The sequence below is a fragment of the Mandrillus leucophaeus genome, unplaced genomic scaffold (assembly GCF_000951045.1).
Source record: "Mandrillus leucophaeus isolate KB7577 unplaced genomic scaffold, Mleu.le_1.0 Scaffold370, whole genome shotgun sequence".
In the NCBI taxonomy this organism is placed as follows: domain Eukaryota; kingdom Metazoa; phylum Chordata; class Mammalia; order Primates; family Cercopithecidae; genus Mandrillus; species Mandrillus leucophaeus.
In genome coordinates this window covers 657997-681786 of record NW_012103921.1, presented here as the reverse complement: position 1 = coordinate 681786, position 23790 = coordinate 657997, and the positions used below count along the sequence as shown (strand labels likewise).

General features: G+C 41.5%; 1 protein-coding gene across 1 annotated transcript in view; it reads right to left on the bottom strand.

Moving 5' to 3' along the window:
- Positions 1 to 23790, bottom strand: part of USP48 (ubiquitin specific peptidase 48) — a 103431-nt gene that overhangs the window by 6687 nt on the left and 72954 nt on the right. Inside the window, exons 16-25 of the mRNA XM_011990133.1 lie at positions 21840 to 21964; positions 21564 to 21686; positions 21223 to 21284; positions 20824 to 20934; positions 19361 to 19491; positions 18635 to 18741; positions 16611 to 16715; positions 9982 to 10137; positions 4760 to 4885; positions 1967 to 2015 (exon numbers count right to left, since the gene is read on the bottom strand). Of these exons, the coding sequence (XP_011845523.1) occupies positions 1967 to 2015; positions 4760 to 4885; positions 9982 to 10137; positions 16611 to 16715; positions 18635 to 18741; positions 19361 to 19491; positions 20824 to 20934; positions 21223 to 21284; positions 21564 to 21686; positions 21840 to 21964 (1095 nt within the window). The remainder of the gene's footprint in view (positions 1 to 1966; positions 2016 to 4759; positions 4886 to 9981; positions 10138 to 16610; positions 16716 to 18634; positions 18742 to 19360; positions 19492 to 20823; positions 20935 to 21222; positions 21285 to 21563; positions 21687 to 21839; positions 21965 to 23790) is intronic.

The window sequence follows — 23790 nt, the reverse complement described above, 5'->3', positions numbered from 1 at the left end:
AAAAAAATTTATTCCTAGGTATTTAATCCTAATTTTTTTGTAGCTATTATTATTGGAATTGCTTTCTTTTTTTTTTTTTTTTGAGATGGAGTCTCTCTGTCATCCAGGCTAGAGAGTGCAGTGGTGTGATCTTGGCTCACTGCAACCTCCACCCACTGGGTTCAAGCAATTCTCCTGCCTCAGCCTCCCTAATAACTGGGATTACAGGCATGCACTACCATGCCTGGTTAATTTTTGTAATTTCAGTAGAGAAGGGGTTTCACCATGTTGGCCAGGCTGGTCACGAACTCCTGACTTCAACTGATCCACTTGCCTCGCTCTCCCAAAGTGCTGGGATTACAGGCATGAGCCACTGTGCCCAGCCGCTCTCTTGATTTCTTTTTCAGCTAGTTCTTATTGGTGTATAGTAATGCTGCTAATTTTTGTATGTTGATTTTTGTTAGGCGAACATGATAATCACTACACTATAGAAACTCACTTTGTACACTGACTTTTGTATCCTGCAATTTTACTGAATGTTTATCAGTTGTTGTAAGAGTATTTTTGTGGCCATCTTTAGGTTTTTCTACATATATAACGTAATGTCGGCCTGGCACGGTGGCTCATGCCTGTAATCCTACCATTCTGGGAGGCCCAGGTGGCCAGATCACATGGGGTCAGGAGTTCGAGATCAGCCTGGCCAATATGGGAAATCCTCATCTCTAGTAAAAATACAAAAATTAGCTGGGTGTCATGGCACATGCCTGTAGTCCCATCTACTCAGGAGTCTGAGGCACAAGAATTACTTGAACCCAGGAGGTGGTGGTTGCAGTGAGCTGAGATCGTGCCACTGTACTCCAGCCTGGGCAACAGAGACAGACTCTATTTAAAAAAAAGAAAAAAAAGCATGTCATCTGCAAAAAGGGACCATTTAATTTCCTCTTGTCCAATTTTGCATGCTTTTTACTTATTTCTCTTGCCTAATTGCTCTTGCTAGGACTTCCAATACTATGTTGAATAAGAGTGGTGAAAATGCCTCTCCTTCTCTATTGCAGTTCTTAGAGGAAAGCCTTTAAGCTTTTCGCCATTAAGTATGATGTCAGCTGTGGGTTTCTCACATATGGCCTTTATTATATTGAGGTATGTTCCTTCTGTACTTAATTTGTTGAGAGTTTTTACCATGAAGGGATGCTGAATTTTATCAAATGCTTTTTCTTTGTCTATTAAGATGATCATATGATTTTTGTCCTTCATTCTGCTGATGTGATGTATTGATTTGCATTATGTTGAACCATCCTTGCATCCCTGGGAGAAATCCCACTTGATCATACAGAACCAGACTTTTTACATCCATTGGTTATTTTTTTGACTAGTTTCCCTGGAGAGAAATCCCTTCTCACCTGGGGGAAGGTAAGTAATGGGCTGCCCGAATTTGAGCAAAGGGCTAGGAGATAGTCTCCTATTTGGTATAGGCTTTGTTCCCACCTTTCTAGTTTAATTTTTCCAAGTGTGGAAACACATAATTCTGGGTGCCCATCTGAGGTCCAGGTGGGGTGGGGAAGTGAAAAGGATGTGAAGGGCAGGGAGTTGTCTAACTGCTTCTTATACAGTTTTCCAAACAAGTATCGTGTTATCTTGTTTTTAGGCTCACAATTCATTCCCACCTTCAGAGGTACCTGGGCCTCTAATTTGTGTGTGCCTGTCTGGGGCATTGCAATTTGACTTAGCTTTGCTTCTTGTTGACCTCCTCCATCGGCAGAGCTCACATTTATTTCAGTTTCCTCAGGTTAGCTTTCCAAGTTTTTGTAGATACCTTTCTCTCCTTTCTATGATCTTTTAAGACAAACAATGTATTCTACTGTAATAACATGTGGAAGCTTTTTTCGAGGTGCAAAGTAAAAGCATTGTACACTAAAGCTTCAATATCTAAAATCCCACCTCCATTTAACACCTAATCAGCAGATTCCTAAAACAAATTCATCTTTACCTTGCATGACATCATCCATTGCAGCATAATCTGCAATTGGTTCATCAGCCTAGAAAACAAATGAAGACAATTCAAAACCACAAGGGAGTAGGAATCTGAAATCTGAAGTATGGCCCATGATTCAACTAGTGATATTGCTACAAGACACAAAAACACACTGTCCAGTAGAGAACTCAGTTTGAGCCACAGCCAGCGGTGTCCAGGTTTAACAGTGGATGCCCTGGTGGCTATGGGTCTAGAGTCAACACCTCAGAAATGGTACACTGTGTGTGTGAAGAGGAAAGGCAGAGGGGACTATTTTCCCACTCTTAAAGACACCTTTAGACATGGAAATGTTTAGACACCCTGGGGTTACTAAAGACTGATGTAACCAATGTGAGCTAAGATACTGGTAGTGGTAGTGAGGGGTACAAATAAAAAGTTAGACTGGTCCTCTCAGAATACCAATTAGGTTAAAATTATACTTTTGTCCCACGTCACCAGCAAGAACAAGATACCCATTTCCTTTTCCGGAGGAAGCTTATGATGTCTGAGCTTATGATGAGGTTAGCTGCAAGGATAATGAGGCCAATGACCAGTACAGACTCTAGCTGCCCATGTGAAGTACAAACCGTTCAACAATACAGGCTGTTTCTAGGACGTTAGACAGGATCATTAGGATCTAGCAACTCAGTGTGTTTTCAAAACCATTTCACAGAGCCTATAGTTCCAGGAAATGCAGAATGTTAAACAGAGAGAGGGGTTAGGTGGTGGGATGAGGGGTGTGTGTGCATGGATGGGGTAGATATGGGTCTGCCTCATCACTCCAGGGCCTAACTTTATCACACCAGAACTGGGGCTCCAAGGTTTGAAAAGCATACATTTCACAGTTCAAAATAAAAAACCTGAACAATGATTCTACCACATGATGTGGTGGTATTTGGAACAGTAGGGATTCTTTTGGCCAAGAAACAAAAGAGGCAATGGGAAGCGACTAAATCAGGCCCTTAGAGAGGGTAGAATTAGGTAAATGAGGCTGGTTCAGTGACTTTTCTATTTCTTTCTTTTGAGACAGAGTCTCCCTCTGTTGCCCAGGCTAGAGTGCAGTGGCGCGATCTTGGCTCACTGCAACCTCCACCTCACAAGTTCATGCCATTCTCCTGTCTCAGCCTCCCGAGTAGCTGGGATCACAGGCACCCACCACCACGCCCAGCTAATTTTCTTGCATTTTGGGTACAGATGGGGTTTCACCATGCTGGCCAGGCTGGTCTCGAACTCCTGACCTCATGATCCGCCCGCTTCAACCTCCCAAAGTGTGGAGATTACAGGCGTGAGCTACCATGCCCAGTGGAAGTAGGGGCTTCTAAGACACTGTCAAAGAAAAGTCACTGAGGCCGGGCGCAGTGGCTCACACCTGTAACCCCAGCACTTTGTGAGTGGAGGCGGGCAGATCACCTGAGGTCAGGAGTTCGAGACCAGCTTGGCCAACATGGTGAAACCCTGACTCTACTAAAAATACAAAAAATTCGCCGGGAGTGGTGGCACATGCCTGTAATCCCAGGTACTCGGGAGGCTAAGGCAAGATAACTGTTTAAACCTGGGAGGCAGAGCTTGCAGTGAGCTGAGATGGTGCCACTGCACTCCAGCCTGGGCGACACAGCGAGATTCCATCTCAAAAAAAAAAAAAAAAAAAAAAAAAAGAAGTCCCTACTTTCTATATCTACTAAATCCAAAACCAATTTCCATGTCCTGGACAGAATCCCATTAAGTCATGTATGTGACTGTTGTGACAGAACCTTGTGTTTTTACCCTTGTTTCCTAGCTTGGCTGGCTAGTACTTTTGAACCAAAAGGAAAAGAGGAGATACTTTAATACTATGAAGTATGGTTAAGTAATTCTGCTGAACCGGAAGTTAGGGAAAAGCTTACGGAGGAGGCTGAATCTACTTTTAACTATGAAAAACTATGAAAATCTCAGCAGAGATATATTTTAAAGTATAAAATAAGTTACTATTCACACTGGTCACAAGTCTATCATCTACCCATCTTTTACTTTTTTTTTTTGTGGGGGCAGCATTTCAAATTAAGTTGCAGACATCAGTATCATTAGTGTGGTTTTAAGAACAGATCCATCCAGTCCAAAAAAGGAAGAAAAAAAAAAAAAAAAGCAGGGGTGGGGATTGGAGGGCATTGGGGAGGGGACACCACAGAAACTTTGTGACCTGAGACCAGATCACTCAGCTTTCCTCTTTGGAATGACAGTCAATCCTCAAGTGTTCAGAGGGCTACAACCCAGTATCACTCCCTTCCTCCCAGTGTGAGAGGAATGAAAACTAGATCTGTAACTGGAGAAGAATGGGGGCCCTTGTGACAGCAAATCAAACGGGAAAAATGAGGCGTGAAGCTTAGCAGTTGGGCAGGTGGGATTTATACCACTGCCCTGCCCTACCAGGGAAAAGGAAAGTAATGATGTACCCTGATCCCACCAAGGCATAGAAATTGATCCAGGTGATCCAGGAAAGGCCAAGGAAAGCCTTCACTTTCACCTTCTCAGGGTACCAGCAGTTGCTGATGCTGTGGCATAACAGCACCTACTGTAACACACAAGAACAAGATATGATGACGTCCTGACCTCCTCTAAGTCTCTTGGGGCTCAGTCAGAGCTAGGCTGAGCTGCAAAAACTCACAGCATTCATTTACCACTGCCCTCTGCTAAAGACCCAACGCATCCTTTAACCACCATTTCACACAGTTTACACATAGTTATGTAACATGTAAAACCTTGAGTTCTTTAACTAAGGAGCTGTTTACTTACCTTTAATAAAATGACAGATTCAGGAATGACGCCAAGGGTGCCTAGGGTGGCACAGTCATCACTTAAAATCTTTCCATCAATCGACAAATTCTGGTCAAAAGGAGCAACTGAAAATGCATGCATGATCTGTGCCAATATAAAAGAGACAAAGTCCGTATAATGCAAAACACTAAGACTTATACCCTATTTAAATAAATTACGTATGGATTCTTAAAAAAACAAAAAGGCTTCAGAGTACAAAACCACTGTTGCTTACAGTCAGCCTACTTGTTATACTCCTACTGAGGCTATCGTCCCATATATCCGGGAACATCCTTAGGAGGTCTGGTAGAGTATTAGGAAACAATTACACACACAGATGCGTTTGTTCCTTACCTTACCAGCTTCCCAAGGATGGAGGTGTGGGGAAATAAAATGAGTACAAAGTGGCGCTGGGCCGATGGCTGCTCTGAGGCTTGGGCAAGGTCATCACTGTCACCCCACCATTCCCAGGCCCCATATCCTTTCATCAACAAGTCAAGTCCAAATTCTTTCTTCTTCTTCTTTTTTTTTTTTTTTTTTTTTTGGTGTGTGCTGAGACAGGGTCTCACTCTGTCACCCAGGCTGGAGTGCAGTGGCGCGATTATGGTTCATTGCAGCCTTGAACTCCCAGGCTCAAGGGATCCTCCCACCTAAGCCTTCTGAGTAGCGGAGACTACAGATGTGTGCCACCATGTCTGGCTGATTTTTCATTTTTTTTGTAGACACGAGGTCTTGCTGTGTTGACCAGGCTGGTGTCGAACTCTTAGACTCAAGCAATCCTCCCATCTCAGTCTCCTGAAGTGCAGAGATTACAGGCATGAGCCACTGCACCTGGCCCAAAATTCTTTCTTAAAACCATCTTTAAATTCTCTCTTTTGTTCTTATTCCTTCAGCAAATGACTTGGGGTATATAATTCAGCCCTTGGAACTGTCACATATTCTTAGACTGAGTCTTGCCTCTAGGAAGCAAAATATGAATTTCGGAAGGGTAGGGACCATATGCCCCACCCCAGTTCTGGCCAAGTGTTAAAAATTAAATATGGTGGGGTGCAGTGGCTCACGCCTGTAATCCCAACACTTCGGGAGGCCGAGGTGGATGGGTCACCTGAGGTCAGGAGTTTGAGACCAGCCTGACCAATATGGCAAAACCCTGTCTCTACTAAAAATACAAAATTAGCTGGGTGTGGTGGCACACGCCTGTAATCTCAGCTACTCGGGAGGCTGAGGTCGGAGAATTGCCTGAATCCAGGAGATGGAGGTTGTGGTGAGCCGAGATCATGCCATTGCACTCCAGCCTGTCCATCAAGAGCAAAACTCCATCTCAAAAAAAAAAAAATAAAAAATAAGTAAATACATTCCAGATGAGTGTGGTGGCTTATGCTTGTGATCCCAGCACTTTGGGAGGCTGAGGCAGGTGGATCACCTGAGGTCAGGAGTTCGAAACCATCCTGGCCAACATCGCAAAACCCTATCTCTACTAAAAATACAAAAATTAGCTGGGAGTAGTGCCACGTGCCTGTAATCCTAGCTACTTGGGAGGCTGAGGCAGAAGAATCAAACTTGAACCCAGGAAGCAGAGGTTGCAGTGAGCCGAGATTGCACCACTGCATTGCAGCCTGGGCGAAAGAGCAAGACACTGTCTCAAAAATACATACATTCCAAAATAATGGTATTCATAATATTTAAATGTTCTTACAAATTCAGAAAGGTTTTTTAAATTTTATCATTTCTGGGTCATGTTTACCTCTGGAGGGCAAGCAGAAGTTGGGCTCAGAGAGGCAAACACAGGTAACCTTCAATGACACCTTTAATTCTTAACTCGGTAGACAAGTCCAAGAATATTCATTTTAGTATGCTTTTTAACTTACCATAAAATGTATGCTATTACATGTATCTTACATTACGCCACCATCCATGATGTCATGGGAAAACCATTCTGCCCTTTCCTGTGCTCTATTCTTCGGATGTGGAAAGACAAAACGAGCCTCACAAATCAACCCTGAACTGCGTGGGTAACAGGGCCCAAGAGCTTGACAGGCCAGGGTGATGGGGACCAGAAAAGTGATTTTAATAATGGCACCAAAGACAAATAAGAACAAAGATAACAGCACTGGCCTCCTCCCTAACTGCCGGGACGGAATCTTACCTGGATTTTTCAAAAGAACATTAGCACCCAAAAAGCAGGCAGGGAGAACTAACATTGTGGCTAGCAATAAAAAGTGCACTGGCATCATCGATGGTCTTCATGAAGCAATAAGCAGGAAGTACTGATAGGACAGTTCTACCCAAGCCAGCTCAGCATGCAAACATCAAGCAGAGGCATATCCAGCCCTACACCAGCAAAGGTTCTGGAACCATGAAGATCGAGCGGAGCTATGGTGGATGTGTGCGATGCTAACTTAACATGGATAACGTCACAGCTGCTGGACTGCAGAAATGCTTGTTCATGCCCCTAAATGCTAAGTGTTTTTGTACTACCCTATGAAACTGGACAAATAGCAGATACCTCTAGACACAAGTGCGACAACGGAGGGGCTGACGTTCACACATTATATTCTGAGAATGGACAAGGACACTGAGGTGCTGTCAACAACTAATGAAGCATTTATTAAGAAGCTACCATATGTCAAGTACTGTTCTAGGTGCTGATAATATAAAAGTGAATAATCCCGCCCTGGAGGGGTTCCCAGGAGTGAGGTCAAAACAAAGTTGTGAGGATGGTAGCAGAAGGTATGTGCAGGATCTAGCGAGCACAGGGGGACAGTCAGTTCCATGAAAGGGGCCAAGACAGGTTTCACAGACGAGTCACCATGAAAGATGAACACATGCTACTAGTGAGGAGAAGACGGAACAGGCCAACCAAGGCAGGGAGGCCTACGGTAATAATCCTTAAACTCTAAGTGCTAGGAAAATGCCTGAGTATAAAGAACATGATAGAGGTCTGCTTAACGAGTAGGTGCAGTATTCCTGGTCTGTGGAGCTAACAGGAACCATGAAAACCCTGTTGCTATCAGGGAGTGGCTCTCCTCTGCTTGTGATGGTATGTGGGGCTGAAAAAAGAAAATACAGAAGCAATCGCCTCAGCTGCCAGGCATTTCACCTCTGTGCCAAAATATTCTACTTTCTCAGGCAGGCAATACCACCCACCCACTAAAGATCTATCTTTGGGAAAATGAAATAATACAATTAAACACTGAACATCTTTTGAGAAAGGAGATGAACAAATTGTACTTCATTAACTTCATGGGATCAAAGGTGGATGAATTACTGATTAGACACAGCAAGCTTTGTAAGGTTTCAAGCAACTGTATATGGTAGATATGTCTAGAAACAAACATTTACAGATTTGCAATGGTTGTCATCCTATTAACTTAGAAATGCAGTATCCCCAGAGGAAAGGCTCCATCAAACACTAAAACACAAATTACATGCCTTAAGAAAATCACCCACCACCACCGGCTGCGGATCACGCACATGCCCACCACAAACTCTGATGCTATCCACGCTACCAGGCTCATATCTAGTTGAAGCATCACAAGCTCCCACCACTGTGTAGTGAGGGGAAAGACCTTTCACTGCCCTTTCTTTGACTCTGTTTGGCCCGCGGTAGTCCCTGAAGCAAGAGTGGGAGATGAGAGAGCCATTCAGGAAGAGCACCTCTGAGGGCTGTGTGAACAGCTGCCATCTTCTAGCAGCTCATTCGGGCAGGTAACATGCTCTCAGACGGAAGGGTTATTTCTGCTGACTTCTGGTTTATTCTTCAAAAATTGTAGTCCATAATAAAAGCAGCACAGGCTTTAAAAAATGTCTTTATGCACAGGGGCTCTTTCTGTAATTTAAAGGTTTTGAATGTTCGAGGTTTCCCAATGACAGGCAGAAAGTCAGTGATAGAAACAAGGTTTCTTAGATGTAAAAGGTACAATAACAGAGTGAAGATATTATGCCAACACACTTATTTTCAGAGCCATGGGTTCAACCAAGGGAAATACTGTTGTCAGGACAATCTGGAACGCATAACACCCTCAAAGGAAGCCTGTACTTTTGCCTCGATTACAATGATAAATATCAGCAACAAGAAAAATGTGTAACCAGTAAACTATGCCACATAAAAGTAGCAAAGGAGGAAATTTGGTCAACTTTTTGGATATCTATCAGTGACTGAAACAGATTAGAGGCCAGATTTTTTCATGGACATCTTGAATTTATCAGTTCCTTCTGCCTAGGGTTTGAGATTTACCACTGGAATGCTTATTTATGGTATGCAGTATTGATACCAAGAAATAACAGTATCATGAAACCATTTCATAATGCCTGCACTATAGCAGTGGAACTGATTTGTAAAGCAATGCATGCTTTGGTGGGGGAATGGAGAGGGCATATCTAAAATAAATCTATATAACAATTTGGAGAACATCACTGCATAAAGAAAGGTAAAGATAATTTTGAAACTCTATCAAGGCCGGGCGTGGTGGCTCATGCCTGTAATCCCAGCACTTTGGGAGGCCGAGGCGGGTGGATAGCGAGGTAAGGAGTTCAAGACCAGTCTGGCCAAGATGGTGAAACCCTGTCTCTACTAAAAATACAAAAATTAGCCAGGTGTGGTGGCATGTACCTGTAATGCCAGCTACTCGGGAGGCTGAGGCAGAGAACTGCTTGAACCCGGGAGGTGGAGGTTGCAGTAAGCCGAGATGGCACCACTGCACTCCAACCTGGCTGACAGAGTGAGGCTCTGTCACACACACACAAAACAACTCTATCAAATAGATTTATCTGCCACCAAAAATACTGTGACAGCCTAGTGAATAAGCAATCACTAATCGCTAATAATAAGCTGCCTTTTATCTCCCATTAAATTTCACAGCAGTTCCTGGTAACAGGCTCCAATACCTATTAAGTGGTCAAAGAAAAGCACAGAGCACAATAAAGTGAGAGAACAGTTATCCCGGCACAACCTCGACATGTGACAAATTAAGTGGTTCCCAATGTTTCTCATTATTAGAAAGCTATTGCAGAACCAGCCCAAGTTTCCAGAACCCAAAATTCACTTTCATCTTCACAAAAAGATTTTTGGCTATTTTGAAAACTTTAAGTCTTTTGGAAAAAAACACAGATACATACATACATGTAAATACAGGTGGAAAGCAGGAATTCATGAAGGCCCTCTTAAGTCCAGAGCAAACTTGAACAAACATTTTCCTCACCTGAATTTTCAATTCTTTTAACGTCTGATTAGCAGAAACGAGAAGTGCTTTCTCACCACGAACTTTTCTATGTCGCATACTTCGGCGAATAACTTGCTTTTGATAGGCTATATAATTTTGATGGGATATCTTTTGCCGCTTTGTTCCACCATTGCTCTATAATGAAGATTGGAAATGAAGAAAGCACTGAAATTAACCACAATGTGACCCTTGCTCATGAAGTTTTCAGGCAAACAAAAGCTGTTTCCTTATTGGTCCCTTAACCATTTGAAATTCAATGTAAACAATGAGTAGTGACTAACGAGACTTTCTTAGCAAGCTCACATATAATTGATAGAAGAAAAGAATGAGTAATACACACCTCTAACTGCATGTAAGCAGTTCAAATGTTTGTTACAAGAAAAATTTAAAGTTTGGTGAGGGGGCTCACACCTATAATCCCAGGAGTTCAAGACCAGCCTAGGCAACATATTAAGACCCATCTCCACCAAAAATTAGCCAGGCATGGTGGCATGAGCCTGTAGTCCCAGCTACTTGGAGGGTAAGGCAGGAGGATCATCTGAGCCCAGTAGTTCCAGGCTGCAGTGAGCTACAATTGCACCACTGTACTCCAGTCTGGTGACAGAGATTCCACCTCTTTTATGAAAAAGAAAAAAGAGAAAGATGACATTTAAAATCAAAATGATTAAGTCTGACCTTACATCAGAAAAACATAACAAATTGAAAAACTTCAATGAACAACCTGAATTTTAAACATTTTCTTCTCTTCTTGAGAATGACATAGAAACTAAGTATAAACTGCCGTGAATTTAAAAATAAAATATAGAACCTTAATTTAAAAAAAAACAATTTGACTAAAAATAAGACTGTACCACTTTTTCTAATGGCAAAATATACAGCCTCACTCATGAAATATTCTTGCAAAAATGTTATACCAGAATGTAATCAAACATTTACGCCCACCTTTCAATTTATAGAAATTGGAATATAGGGGATATATAAATAAAATAAGTAACATAAGGAAACAATCAGCCAAATACAGAACATGGAACAATCTAAAAGAAATCAAACTGGTCCAAGCTCAACGTCAAGAAGGGAAACAGCCAGGCATGGTGGCTCATGCCCATAATCCCAACACTCTGGGAGGCTGAGGCGGGCAGATCAACCTGAGGTCGGGAGTTTGAGACCAGCCTAACATGGAGAAACCCCATCCCTACTAAAAATGTAAAATTAGCCGGGTGTGGTGGCTCATGCCTGTAATCCCAGCTACTAGGGAGGCTAAGGCAGGAGAACTGCTTGAACCCGGGAGGCGGAGGTTGCGGTGAGCTGAGATTGCGCCACTGCACTCCAGCCTGGGCAACAAGAGCAAAACTCCGTCTCAAAAAAAGAAGGGAGAGAAAGGGGGTCCGGAGGCAGAGTAACTGTTCCAAATTCTAAGTCTAAAGTGATACAAACAACACATATCCTGATTACATACTGGTTTGAGAGGAAAAAACTGTTCAAGACATATCTGAGTATGGATATTAGAGGACATTAGCGAGTTTTCGTTAGTTTTCTTATTTATAAGCACATTATTAGTATTATGTCTTTATTTTTAGAGGGGAAATGTCATCATGGCCATGACTACCTAAAGGTACTATAAAAAGGATGCCCATGGGTATGCATGATATATATGCGGTACTAGTCAAGAAAAAAATAATAGATGAGGACCAAATGTCCTCTACAGTACTCCTATAAATCCCTCATCAAGAGGTTAACGATCAAGATTCTTCTGCTTTTTGTACCAAAGGTGGTGGTGGTGGTGGCCGGTGAGGGGGTGGGTGAGAAGCACACGGGAGATTCTTCTGCCAACCAGGCCAGGGAATAAAAGCAGCAGGATTTTTAAGAAAATCTTTTCCTCTGGTTTAATTAAATCTGGATGAGGTAACCTCAAGGCCCTGGCTCTGGTTTCCACAGTTGTCAATGAGCGTCAGCTGTGCATAAGCAGAGCGGTTTAGTGGTCATTATGGACACAGATGCCACATATTCGGTACTCACGAGCTCCACAGTTTGCAAAGCAGAAGGTGATCAAGACCCGAACACAGAAGAGCATTTGTTCAGGGTGCCTACCACTAGCTAGGCACTGCCTGAGGCTAGTTCAGCTCTAGCCCTGAATCTACATAGGCAATTGGGTGATTCTAAGATTCACGAGAAAAAGTTAAATGCACATATGGGTTAAAAAAAAATACAATGAAAGCTGATGAAACATTTTTCTCAATCTCAACTGTTGAAAGTAAAGATCAAATTGAACCCAAATTCTACAATCAGGAATATAAAGAAAAATAACTACATTAACATATAATTTTATTTTAGAAGTACGAAACAACCAAAAAACAAAACTCTGAGCATCAAGCAAGACAGATTTTTTTAATAACTCTGATTTTAAATGGGTCTAAAGGCTTTTCCTGGAATTATTTCTTTCTTAATCTGGAGAATTTAAATCCAACTTAACTGACAAAAAAAACCAGCCCACTGGTTTTAGAAGGTTTTCAATTACCTAAGTGATACCCAATACCGAGTATTAACCTAAATTTAGATGAACCTAAATTTTTAGATGAAGTCAAAGGAGTTAGGTTTATCTAGCTTACAGAAAAGAGGAAAGGGGATTTGTTTATCTCCACTAAGGACAAGCAGAAACACATCATTTTTTATTTCAGGGATTTAAAGCAGCAATTACAGAAGCTATCTATGTACTGAGATATGTGATGAAGAGGGTGACATTTTGAAAATGCTGAACATTTTTCAGGGACTATCTATTCTTTTCCAAAGAGGAAGGTTACACTTGAGATTTTTTGTGAGCCAAAAATTTTCTGTGAGAAAGCAAAATGTAAAATATTCTAGAGTATTACAACATCCAAACAAGGAAAAGGAAGACAGAAGAAAATTATGAAGTATAAAAAATAATTATAGTATAAAAAGCAATGTTCCCCAACATTCTCTATCATATTTATAAACGTGAACTCTGTTGTCGTCCACAACTAAGTAGAGTGATTCCACATCCACTTTGAAAAACTGCTGTGGTCATGACCACAATGAATAAAACTAGATAATCAAAAAAAGTTAGCTTTCTAAAATCTAAATCACTTGAAAATGTAGATGGTTTTTCTAAACAACTCTTAGGGTGAAAAGCAAAGCTTAAAATAACAGAAACTAAAGACAGTAAGAACATCATGTCAAGTTTAACAAACTAATTTACAAAGTTAACCAGAACACAGAGAATTAGTGACAACAGGCAATAAAAGATTTGATTCCCCCATCCTGGCTAACACAGTGAAACCCCACCTCTACTTAAAAAAAAAAAAAAAAGGCCTGGCGCAGTGGCTCAAGCCTGTAATCCCAGCACTTTGGGAGGCTGAGGTGGGCGGATCACTTGAGGTCAGGAGTTTGAGACCAGCCTGGCCAACATAGGGAAACCCCACCTCTACTTAAAAAAAAAAAAAAAAGACCTAGGCATGGTTTCTCAAGCCTGTAGTCCCAGCTGCTCGGGAGGCTGAGGCAGGAGAATTGCACGAACCCGGGAGGCGGAGCTTGCAGTGAGCGGAGATCTGGCCACTGCACTCCAGCCTGGGCGACAGAGCGAGACTCCGTCTCAAAAAAAAATAATAATAAAAAATAAAAAAATTAGCTGGGCATGGTGGCGGGTGTCTGTAGTCCCAGTTACTGGGGAGGCTGAGGCAGAAGAATGGCGTGAACCTGGGAGGCGGAGCTTGCAGTGAGCCAAGATCACACCACTGTACTCCGGCCTGGACAACAGAGTGAGACTCAGTCTCAAAAAAAAAAAAAAGGTTCCCAACTGATTATTAAACCATAATACCAAGTGATAATAACTAAAACATACAGTACTGCCAGACAAAACAGAATGCAGTCCTGAATCGGGATGGATATGTACATACATACACATTATTTTTTAAGGCAGAGTCTTGCTCTGTCGCCCAAGCTGGAGTGCAGTGACGTGATCTTGGCTCACTGTAACCTCCACAATTCTCCTGCCCTGCCTCAGCCTCCTCAGTACCTGGGATAACAGGCCCGTGCCACCACATCAAATTTTTGTAATTTTAGTAGAGATGGGGTTTCCCTATGTTGGCCAGGCTGGTGTCAAACTCTTGACCTCAAGTGATCCACCCGCCTTAGCCTCCCAAAGTGCTGGAATTACAGGTGAGAGCCACTGCGCCCGGCCATACACACACACTTTTAATATATCAACTAAAAAGCACACAATCGAGTTTGTACAAAATGTGGCTTGAAAGATGGCTTGTATAGACCACAGAGATGTCCCCACCACAGAGACGGGGACATGAAAACAGAGTTGACAACAGGGTAACGGGCAGCAAAGTCATGTCTGCAAACGCTTGTGGAGACATATTAGTACCGAGTCAACTAATACGTCTCAACAAGCATTTGCAGACATGACTTTGCTGCCCTTCTTTACCTTGTTTCTTATACCAAGGAACACAAGATGTATATATGCACACAGAGTTTAATAAGGGCATCACTTACTATAGAAAAATATCCCCTTTAAACTGAAAACCTGCATTCTCATCAAGTGTACAGATTTGGTTAGCACTGAAGCAAAGGGCCCTCCAGTGTTGACTGACTGAAATACAGATTAGGAAGGACAACTTAAAGAGTGGCTGATCACTGTCACAAACTGCATGATTTTGCTTCTTCACAGGTGTTTTGAGGTTATTTTATGAGCTCCAATAAGCCATGGAAAACAAATGGTGACATCCCTTTATACCAGTTGGGAAACCACAAGTAACATTTATTTTGGGCACACCAAGATTCAAATCAAGAGGGCTTTTCAGACTCTCTCAATCAATGTTAAAAATGAAGTAACAGTATCAACGTGCAGACAGGACAACAAGCCCAGATACCTCTGCTCTGTCACAGATACCACAGATGGCTATTTTAACACTTTCATTCTTTCAGGGAGAACGCTATCTATAATTTCACTACACTATTTTAGCAGTAAAGAAAGAAAACAAACATCTCATCTGTTAAAAATAAAACTCTAAGTAGAGTAGAATATCCATGAGTTTAAAGTACAAAATATCCTCCAATGTGGGGGTCTGACTTTTTGAGAAGCTGAAACTTATCTCCACCAACATCAACCATAGTCCCACGATCTCCTATTCTCAAAAGACAATTTACGGGCCAGGTGTGGTGGCTCACGCCTGTAATCCCAGCACTTTGGAAGGCCAAGGCAGGAGGATCATGAGGTCAGGAGTTCGAGACCAGCCTGGTTGAAACGCCGTCTCTATTAAAGATACAAAAAATTGGCCAGGCGTGGTAGCGCATGCCTGTAATCGCAGCTACTCGGAGGCTGAGGCAGGAGAATCACTTGAACCTGGGAGGCAGGGGTTGCAGTGAGCTGAGATCACACCACTGCACTCCAGCTGGGCAATAAGAGCAAAACTCTGTCTCAAAAAAAAAAAAAAAGGAAGAAAGTCCTAACAAAACAGTCCAGAAAACTTATTTAAATTTATTTTTCTGAGACAGGGTCTCTCATTCTGTTGCCCAGGCTGGAGTACAGTGGCACAATCATAGCTCGCTGCAGCCTGGAACTCCTAGGCCCAAGCAATCCTCCCACCTCAGCCTCCTGAGTAGCTGGGACTGCAAGCATGTGCCACCATGCCCAGCTAATTTTTTATTTCTTGTAGAGATGGGATCTTGCTCTATTGCCCAGACTGGCCTCAAACTCCTGGTCTCAAGTGATCCTCCTGCCTCAGCCTCCTGAAGGGCTGCAATCACAGGTGCGAGATACTGCATCCAGCCCAGAAAACAGTCCATCTTAATGCAAGAATTTAAAGTGTGCTACAATGAAAAATGAAAGACTAACACATCAGCTGATCTGATCGCTTGATTAACATCTTAATTAGAGACTTCATATACTCCATTATTAAGGTTATTGTTTGTAATGAGAAAATCTGAGTTAAATAATTTTTTCATAAAGATTCTGATTGAGCCGGAAACCAAGATATGTGTCGTTTTAGTCTTCTTTCTCAGCTAAAAATTTAATCATCACATTACATTTTAGCCTTTCTTACTTAATAGCAAGAAATATATTCATTCTGGAATCATGTGGTTCATGGCTTTTCATGAGAAATCAGGACGGCTGTAGCATGCCACCAAAACTAAGGAAAGACAAGGATGGGAGCTAAGAACCAATATCCTGGCCGGGTGCAGTGGCTCATGCCTGTAATCTCAGCACTTTGGGAGGCTGAGGTGGGCGGATCACGAGGTTAGGAGTTTGAGACCAGGCTGACCAACACAGTGAAACCCTGTCTCTACTAAAAATACAAAAAATTAGCCCTGTGTGGTGGTGGGCGCCTATAATCCCAGCTACTCAGGAGGCTGGGGCAGGAGAATCATTTAAACCTGCGAGGCGGAGGTTGCGGTGAGCTGAGATCCGTGCCATTGCACTCCACCACAGGCAACAGTGTGAGACTCTGTATCAAAAAAAAAAAAAAGGAAAGAAAAGAACCAATAGCCCATATAGGGTACAGAGAGATGGCCAGGGGCTTCGAGTGGCTGCTCTCGAAGAGAGAACAGCAGAAAGTATAACAATGAAAAGCAGCTTCAACACGTACTTGATTAAAATCTGGATCTTTTTCTCCATCTGGTTTAGCTTCTTCCTTGTCCTCCTCTGTTTCAGAACTACTCACATTCAGCTCTGGAGCTGAATCCTTCATCACCTGAATGTGCCAGGACAACAAAGAGAAGTAGGTCAGACCCTAGGAAGGCAGGCTATGGAGGATGTAGGGGCTGGGACCGGCAACCTTTATCAAGAGGAGGAACACCTTTATCATGGTGGGATTATAGACTGGAAAGTGGATCAAGAATCAAGCCTTCTCGGTTTTCTATGCTCTTTTAACATGTTGGTTTTTTACCCTATGACTTATTCTTGTAGTATTTAATGTGCTCACCATACATTTAAGAGGTCTCTGCAGAGCAGTTACTACTATCAGTCTTGTACAATGATGTTATTTTGCAGAAGTTCGAAGGTGCTTGACACCTTCCCCAGCACACTGATTGTTCAAGCCTTTTCAAGTTCTCAAACTATTCAAGCGGCAGGAGTCACATGCTCTTTAAGAATTGAGAAAATGAAAGATGGAAGAAGCGTTCTCTTGCAGAACACTATGAAATGCTCGTATTAAACTGAACAATGAAACTACAGCTAAATTGGATAGTATTTTATACTAGAGAACTAGAGATTTAAGAAAATTCTACAGGGAGAAACAGAGACATTTATACTCATTAACTTCATTTTCTCGGCAAATTAGGAAATGAAGGCCTTAGTTTATTTAACTTGTAAAGCAGAACCCTTGGCCTCCAGAGCATAATTTGTAAGTTACCCTTCTAAAAAATGTGTTTGGAAACAAGCATCAAATAAAACGTATTCCATTTTGTCTTTAATCCTAGAAACCGTGGAATTAAATAAATAAGATATCTGGAGATCTGGGTCAGGATCTACCCAAGAGCCATCCCTAATATAATAAAAATGCTTGGAAATCCAATCCAAGCAAGTATTAACACCTCCACTTCCCAAATATATCCAATCGATTTCACCTGTCCTTGCAGGTCAATGCAAAAGGCTCTAACTGGCCTCTCTTATTCCTGTTACGCCCTCACAGCAATTCCAAACACTATAGCCAGGGTGATTTTTTTTAAAACTATAAATCAGATCATATCATGGCCTTGCTTGAAACTCTGCAGGGGCTTATAGCTACACTGGGAATAAACCCAATAAACCCGGTCTTGATAAAGGTATGATGTATAAAACCTGATAGTGTATGGTTGCTCATTCCGTATCATGATCCCTTCTTGGAATACATTTCATTCTAGATCAGCAATAGCCACTAGGGTAGCCATTAGCCACATGCAGCTATTTAATTTTAAATCAACTACTAAATTCCTCAGTCACACTAGCCACGTCGAATGCTCCACAGCCACACGTGGCCAGTGACTACTGAAGTGCGCCGCACAGATACAGAACCTAGAACCTGTCCATCACCACAGAAAGCTCTATTGGACAGCGCTGTTCTAGGTGCAATGGTTTTCACTCTGTTGCATAAGCACATTAGGCTTATCCTTTTGACCTTTGTTTCCTTTGCCTGGAAAACACTTCCCAGGCTGCATCCCTGACAGTGAGGGTTTGGGTAAAAACAACTTCTCCAAGATGCCTCTCCTGTCTACTCCCTGTCTCACGCTAACCTCCACTTTACCCTGCTAAATTTCCTTCAAAACAATCATTTCTGTGTGAAATCATAGGAATTTATAGTTTATTCCTGATCTTTCTCACTAGGTCCCTATAATTTTGAAAGCAGGTATTATACCTGCCTTCTTTATCACTGTATCCTCAGCACCGGGACCATTCCTGGAACACAGCTGACATTCAATAAATATCTATGTATCAATTAATAACAAACTAAATTCTCATACAATCACATAACTGTTCATTTTCAATTACTGTCCAATTTCAATTCTGATGCCAAACAGCTCTGAAGGAACAAAAATGCAGTCCTAGGCAGACCCTCAGTGCAAATACAACAGCAAATCAAGTCAAAGAGCACGCTTGATCATTACTAGTCATCGCCACAAGAGGGACCAGTACCTTTTTATTATCCACAACTTTATGGACATAGATGGTGGCTTGAGTGTATTCACGCAGGTCCCTCTGCTGCTGACACAATAAGCCTTCTCTGCATTCTGGACAGAGTTCTTTGGAAAAAAAAAAAAAAGGGAAAACAGAAGTGGCTGAGGAATCATTGTTAAAGAATCAAAGATCTAAAAACATATATCAAAGTTACTAGTGAATATTCATTAAACTCTTAGTAACATTTTCTTGTTTTGAGACAAGGTTTTGCTGTGTCACCCAGGCTGGGGTACAGTGGTATGAACATAGCTCACTGTAGCCTCAAACTTCTGGGCTCAAGCCATGCTCCTGACTCAGACTCTCAGCAAGTAGCTCAGACTACAGACATGTGCTACATTTTTATTATTTTGTAGAGAGAAGGTCTTGCTATGTTGCTCAGGCTGATCTGAAACTCCTGGCCTTAAGCAATCCTTCCATCTTAGTCTCTCAAAGTATTAGGATTATAGGTGTGAGCTAGTGTGCTGGCCCAAACTCTTAATAATATTTTCTATTACATGCAAATGATAAGGAAATCCATTTACTGTCCATAAAGAAACGTACAAATAATGAGATGATTATAATGAGAGTTTCCACCTAGGGAGTTGGGACTGCCACACGATCTTTAAGCAGACAACGCTGACACACCCATTCTTTTTAAAATGTCAGCTCTTAATTACAGAAACCAAAAGCAATATGAAAACTTACTAGGCTCAGAAATATACTGTGTTTCTGAAGGGTTTACATCTCCCACTTCAATTCTCATGATTTTAATTACATGATCCACAACAAAGAGCTTTTGTATCATTTGCCACTCACTGGGCCATATGAGAGCTATACTGTGCAAAAAAAAACACAACATGCCTTAAGACACATGGAAATTAAGAGAATTAACATAATCCATTAGTCTGCTAAACCAAAACCATCAACACTAACATTTAATCCAAAGGAATTAGAGGGAAAAGATACATATCATCAACAAAGAATAGTTTTTTATACAAAGGAATGTTACCACAGCAGCGACACTAAATGGACTGAAATTACATGAATCAACATGGTTAGATCTCAAAAACATAATTGAGTAAAATAAGTTAGTTGCAGAAGTATAAATACAGTATGATGCCATTTATATAAAAAGTTTTAAATATGCAAGACATTATGTGCATGTATTTTTTTTTTTAACAGAATACTTTCTGAGACAGATAAACTCTATAAATTCACGACAGTGGTTCCTGCGAGAGGAAGGGTGGGAGACAGAGAGAGAAGTAGCAACAGAAGGATAAGCACTGTGGGGCCTTTAATCATACTTGAACCATTTAACTTTTAAACTGACTGGTAACACACATTTGCTTATTGGTATATTTTCCTGAAGTCTGACATTTGCAGTAATAACAATGACAGGAAGAAAGGGAGGGAGGAAACAGAAGAGAGATGGAGAGCAAGAGAGAGAGTAACAGGGAAGGAGGGATGCAGAGAGTGAGGGAGAAAAAGAGGTAGGGAGAAAATGTAGAGAATATATAAACTTTCAAGTCCCTTCAATGATGTTAAAGTACTGAAATATGAATAATAAAACTCTAGCTTAACCCCAACGGCATTTTTATTTATGTGTTCCAATTTCCTTTTCCTGATTTTTCTGACAATGTTGGAAGCATTCTACCTTCTCGTATATAATGATTTTTGGTAAAATCAGGGGAGAAATTCACAGATGAACACCTCTGGAAGTACTTAAAGCATGGAATAAAATTTTGCTTCTAAGACCCTAGAATTCCAGATGACTAGTGCAGTGGCTTTGCTCTGCCACCCTGCTATCTTCCTCCTTTAATTGTCTGAAGCCTGGCAGTGGCACAACGAAACCTACAACCAAGACCATGTTGATTCTGTGATTCTGGAAGAGGTCACAGCGCTGGTCACCAGAAGCGGGGGGAGGAGAAAGGGTGGCTGTGTTGTCTCCAAGAGGGACAAGGAAGGAGCAAAAAGACAAATAGCCTTGGCAGCCTCTTGTCTTTCCTGGAGAAGTAGTCTTTCTTTTCTTTTAAAAGTGGGGGGAAACCCACAATTCAGCAAAGGACTAAATTCTTAAAATAGACTATGTCAGATGAGAAATTTCCTAAACACACTTTATTAACCATCAGAAAGAGAAAAAAAAAATCACATAAAGAAAAGGAACTCACAGTTTAGAATCTTCTTTGGTCATGGAAGCAAATGTAAACATGAGGCCCCCATGGGGACACAAAAGAGCGCTGTTCCCAACTGATGACACAGGGCTGCATCTTGTCGGTTTTCTACTCAAATAAGACAAGGAGGAGAAATATACCTAATTACTGCATGACGAAAGAGAAGATTTTAAAATAATTATTTCGAAATCAGAGATATATTTAAGAAAATATTAGTAATTAAATGTGTTTCTTAGGGTTATTCATTTAACTTAATAGAAAAGAAAGCTTTCAGTGTGTGCTGGTGAAAGTAACCATGAAGGGTACAACAAACAGAATCCATGAAATCTTAAAAAATACCAGAGTCAAACTGAGTCATAATAACAATAAAGGAAATAAAACATATTTTGTTTTTACCTAACAAATTTCCGCCACTCTTCGACAAAGAACTGAGACACGATGTAGAGGACATCCGTATCCTAGAACACAAAAATCACAAAACAGTATCCGTCAATTTACCGCCTGCTTAACACAAATTCCTTATAATATACTTTGGTTGTCCTTATTCAAGTTTTATAAATAAAATGAAAACACAGTCCTCTACCAAAAAATAGCAGGCTGGAGTAAATCCCCTGGTTAGATAACGAAACAAATGAGAATATGAGAAGTTCTGGGTTGTTCTGAAATAGCTCACTGGGAACTTGGCAAGGGCCTTAAAAAGTAAAGATGCATTCTTTCCTTTGTGGGAATCATTATACCTCTGGCCAGTTACTGAGACACGGTCTGTTTTTATCCTGGAACAAATTTGGGAGAGAAGTCTTTTGCTCGTTTGCAATCATCTTATGTAAGGCTTCATTTTCTTCCCCTTCTCTTTCTAAAATCTGAAAGAGAATGAAGCAATCAACTGTCTCCTGCTGACAGCACATGACTTGCCTCCTCCCTACACCCCCGTCAGAAGTACAATGTTAATTTCCCTGGGAAGTCAACCCAGGAGGTGGCATGCCATTTCCCCAGATGTCAGTAGCATTCAGTACCTTGCACTGTGAACAGCACTCTTTGTAACTTGGAAACTCAGGAGCCTTTGGAAAGTACTGCTGCAGTTTGCTCCAAGCCTCTTTAGAAACAAGCCTTCTTTCATTTTCAGATATGCATAACTCACCTGAGTTTAAAAAAAAAAAATTGAAAAAAAAAAAAAGCTGAAAAAAGTCAGTATCTATTTCCTATTTCTTAAACTTAAGAAAAATCCATAGGTGCACTTTTCTTGCTTTGCTAAAGTGTGGTATTTCTAGCTCTCTTTTCTTGTTTTCAAAAACTTCTGAATTTCCAATTTCATTTTAATTCTAAAGGAGGTAGCCATTAACCTCAATTTTATGTCCTTAATCTAGGTCCGTGGTTGAAAAAAAAATCATGAGATAAAAACAAATGTACAAAGCTAAAACCGTGCATTTTCTTTCTCCCTGCAAGGAAGGAAGTAGTCAAAAATGGGATTCCAGGAGTCCTGGGACCTCTGTGCCATGGCAGGGGCTGCTTAACAAAATCACGTGTTCTCCCACACTCAAAGGTTATCATTTCCTGCAGACTTTATTGTCTCCCATTTGACTAATCCTGAAATCACACTGCATTAAAATAATATTTTGACAGCTGCGTCCAACCATCACAGGACCATTACCTTAAGTTATCAATTCAAACAAGATAAAGCAATCTAGTGTTCAATCTGAAAACCATCTCCAGTCAAGCACCAACTTGTTTGCTATTTGCAATTTATTCTAAAGATCCCCTTCAATCTTCAAAAATCCCAGAAGACATTAAAAAAAAAAAAAAATACTAGTCACTGCCACTCTGCCAGGACCATTCTCCTCTGGCTCTACTTGTGGTTATGTTTAGTATTGTTTCAGCTGTTTCAAAGCGGTAAGTTAGTGAACTTCACTTATCTACCCATATCGGTCATTACCCAGAAAACGATCTTTAAATTTCTAACGTCATATGTTTGTTTCTGCACCCATTGGCAAGGTACTTGTAGATTTATTAAGAATAATAAAGCCAGGAACTTTCTAAATACGTACTACACTTTTCATAATAAATGAATTTAGAAAGATGAATATAACCAGGCAGAGTACAGCTAGCAAGTAATAAAGCTGGGATACGAACCCAGGTCTACAGGCCAGGCACAGTGGCTTGCTCCTGTAATCCCAGCACTTTGGGAGGCCGAGGCAGGTGGATCACTTGTCAGGAGTTTGAGATCAGCCTGGCCAACATGATGAAACCCTGCCTCTACTAAAAATACCAACATTAGCTGGGTATAGTGGTGCTTGCCTGTAGTCCCAGCTACTCCGGAGGCTGAGGCAAGAGGACTGCTTGAGTCTGGGAGGCAGAGATTGCAGTGGCCTAGGCAACAGAGAGAGACTCCATCTCAAAAACACAAAACAAAACAAAACAAAACAAAACAACAAAACCAGGTCTAAGGCCGGGTTTGGTGGTTCACACTTGTAATCCTAGCACTTTGGGAGGCCAAGGCGAGCGGATCATGAGATCAGGAGTTCGAGACCAGCCTGGCCAACATGGCGAAACCCTGTCTCTACTCAAAATACAAAAATTAGCCAGGGTGTGGTGGTGGGCACCTGTAATCCCAGCTACTCAGGAGGCTGAGGCAGAAGAATTGCTTGAATGAGGAAGGCGGAGGTTGCAGTGAGCCGAGACTGCACCATTGTACTCTACAGCCTGGGCAACAGAGTGAGATTTTGTCTCCAAACGGAAAAAAAAAAAAAGCTGAAGAGGAGGGTTGTTCTGAGTTTCTTCCCTTGTTCAAGGGCATCCCGATGCACAGGGCTATGCTTAATTTTCAGAAAGAAGCAGCATTAAGGCTTTGTGGCCATTTCATTGCTAGAATTTCGGGTATGTGTTTATGCAGTTTCTGCAGTAGGTCAGAAATTAGTTCCAGACTCTAGCAGTTGACTGTAGTAGTAGTCACAGGCTGTAGTGACATTG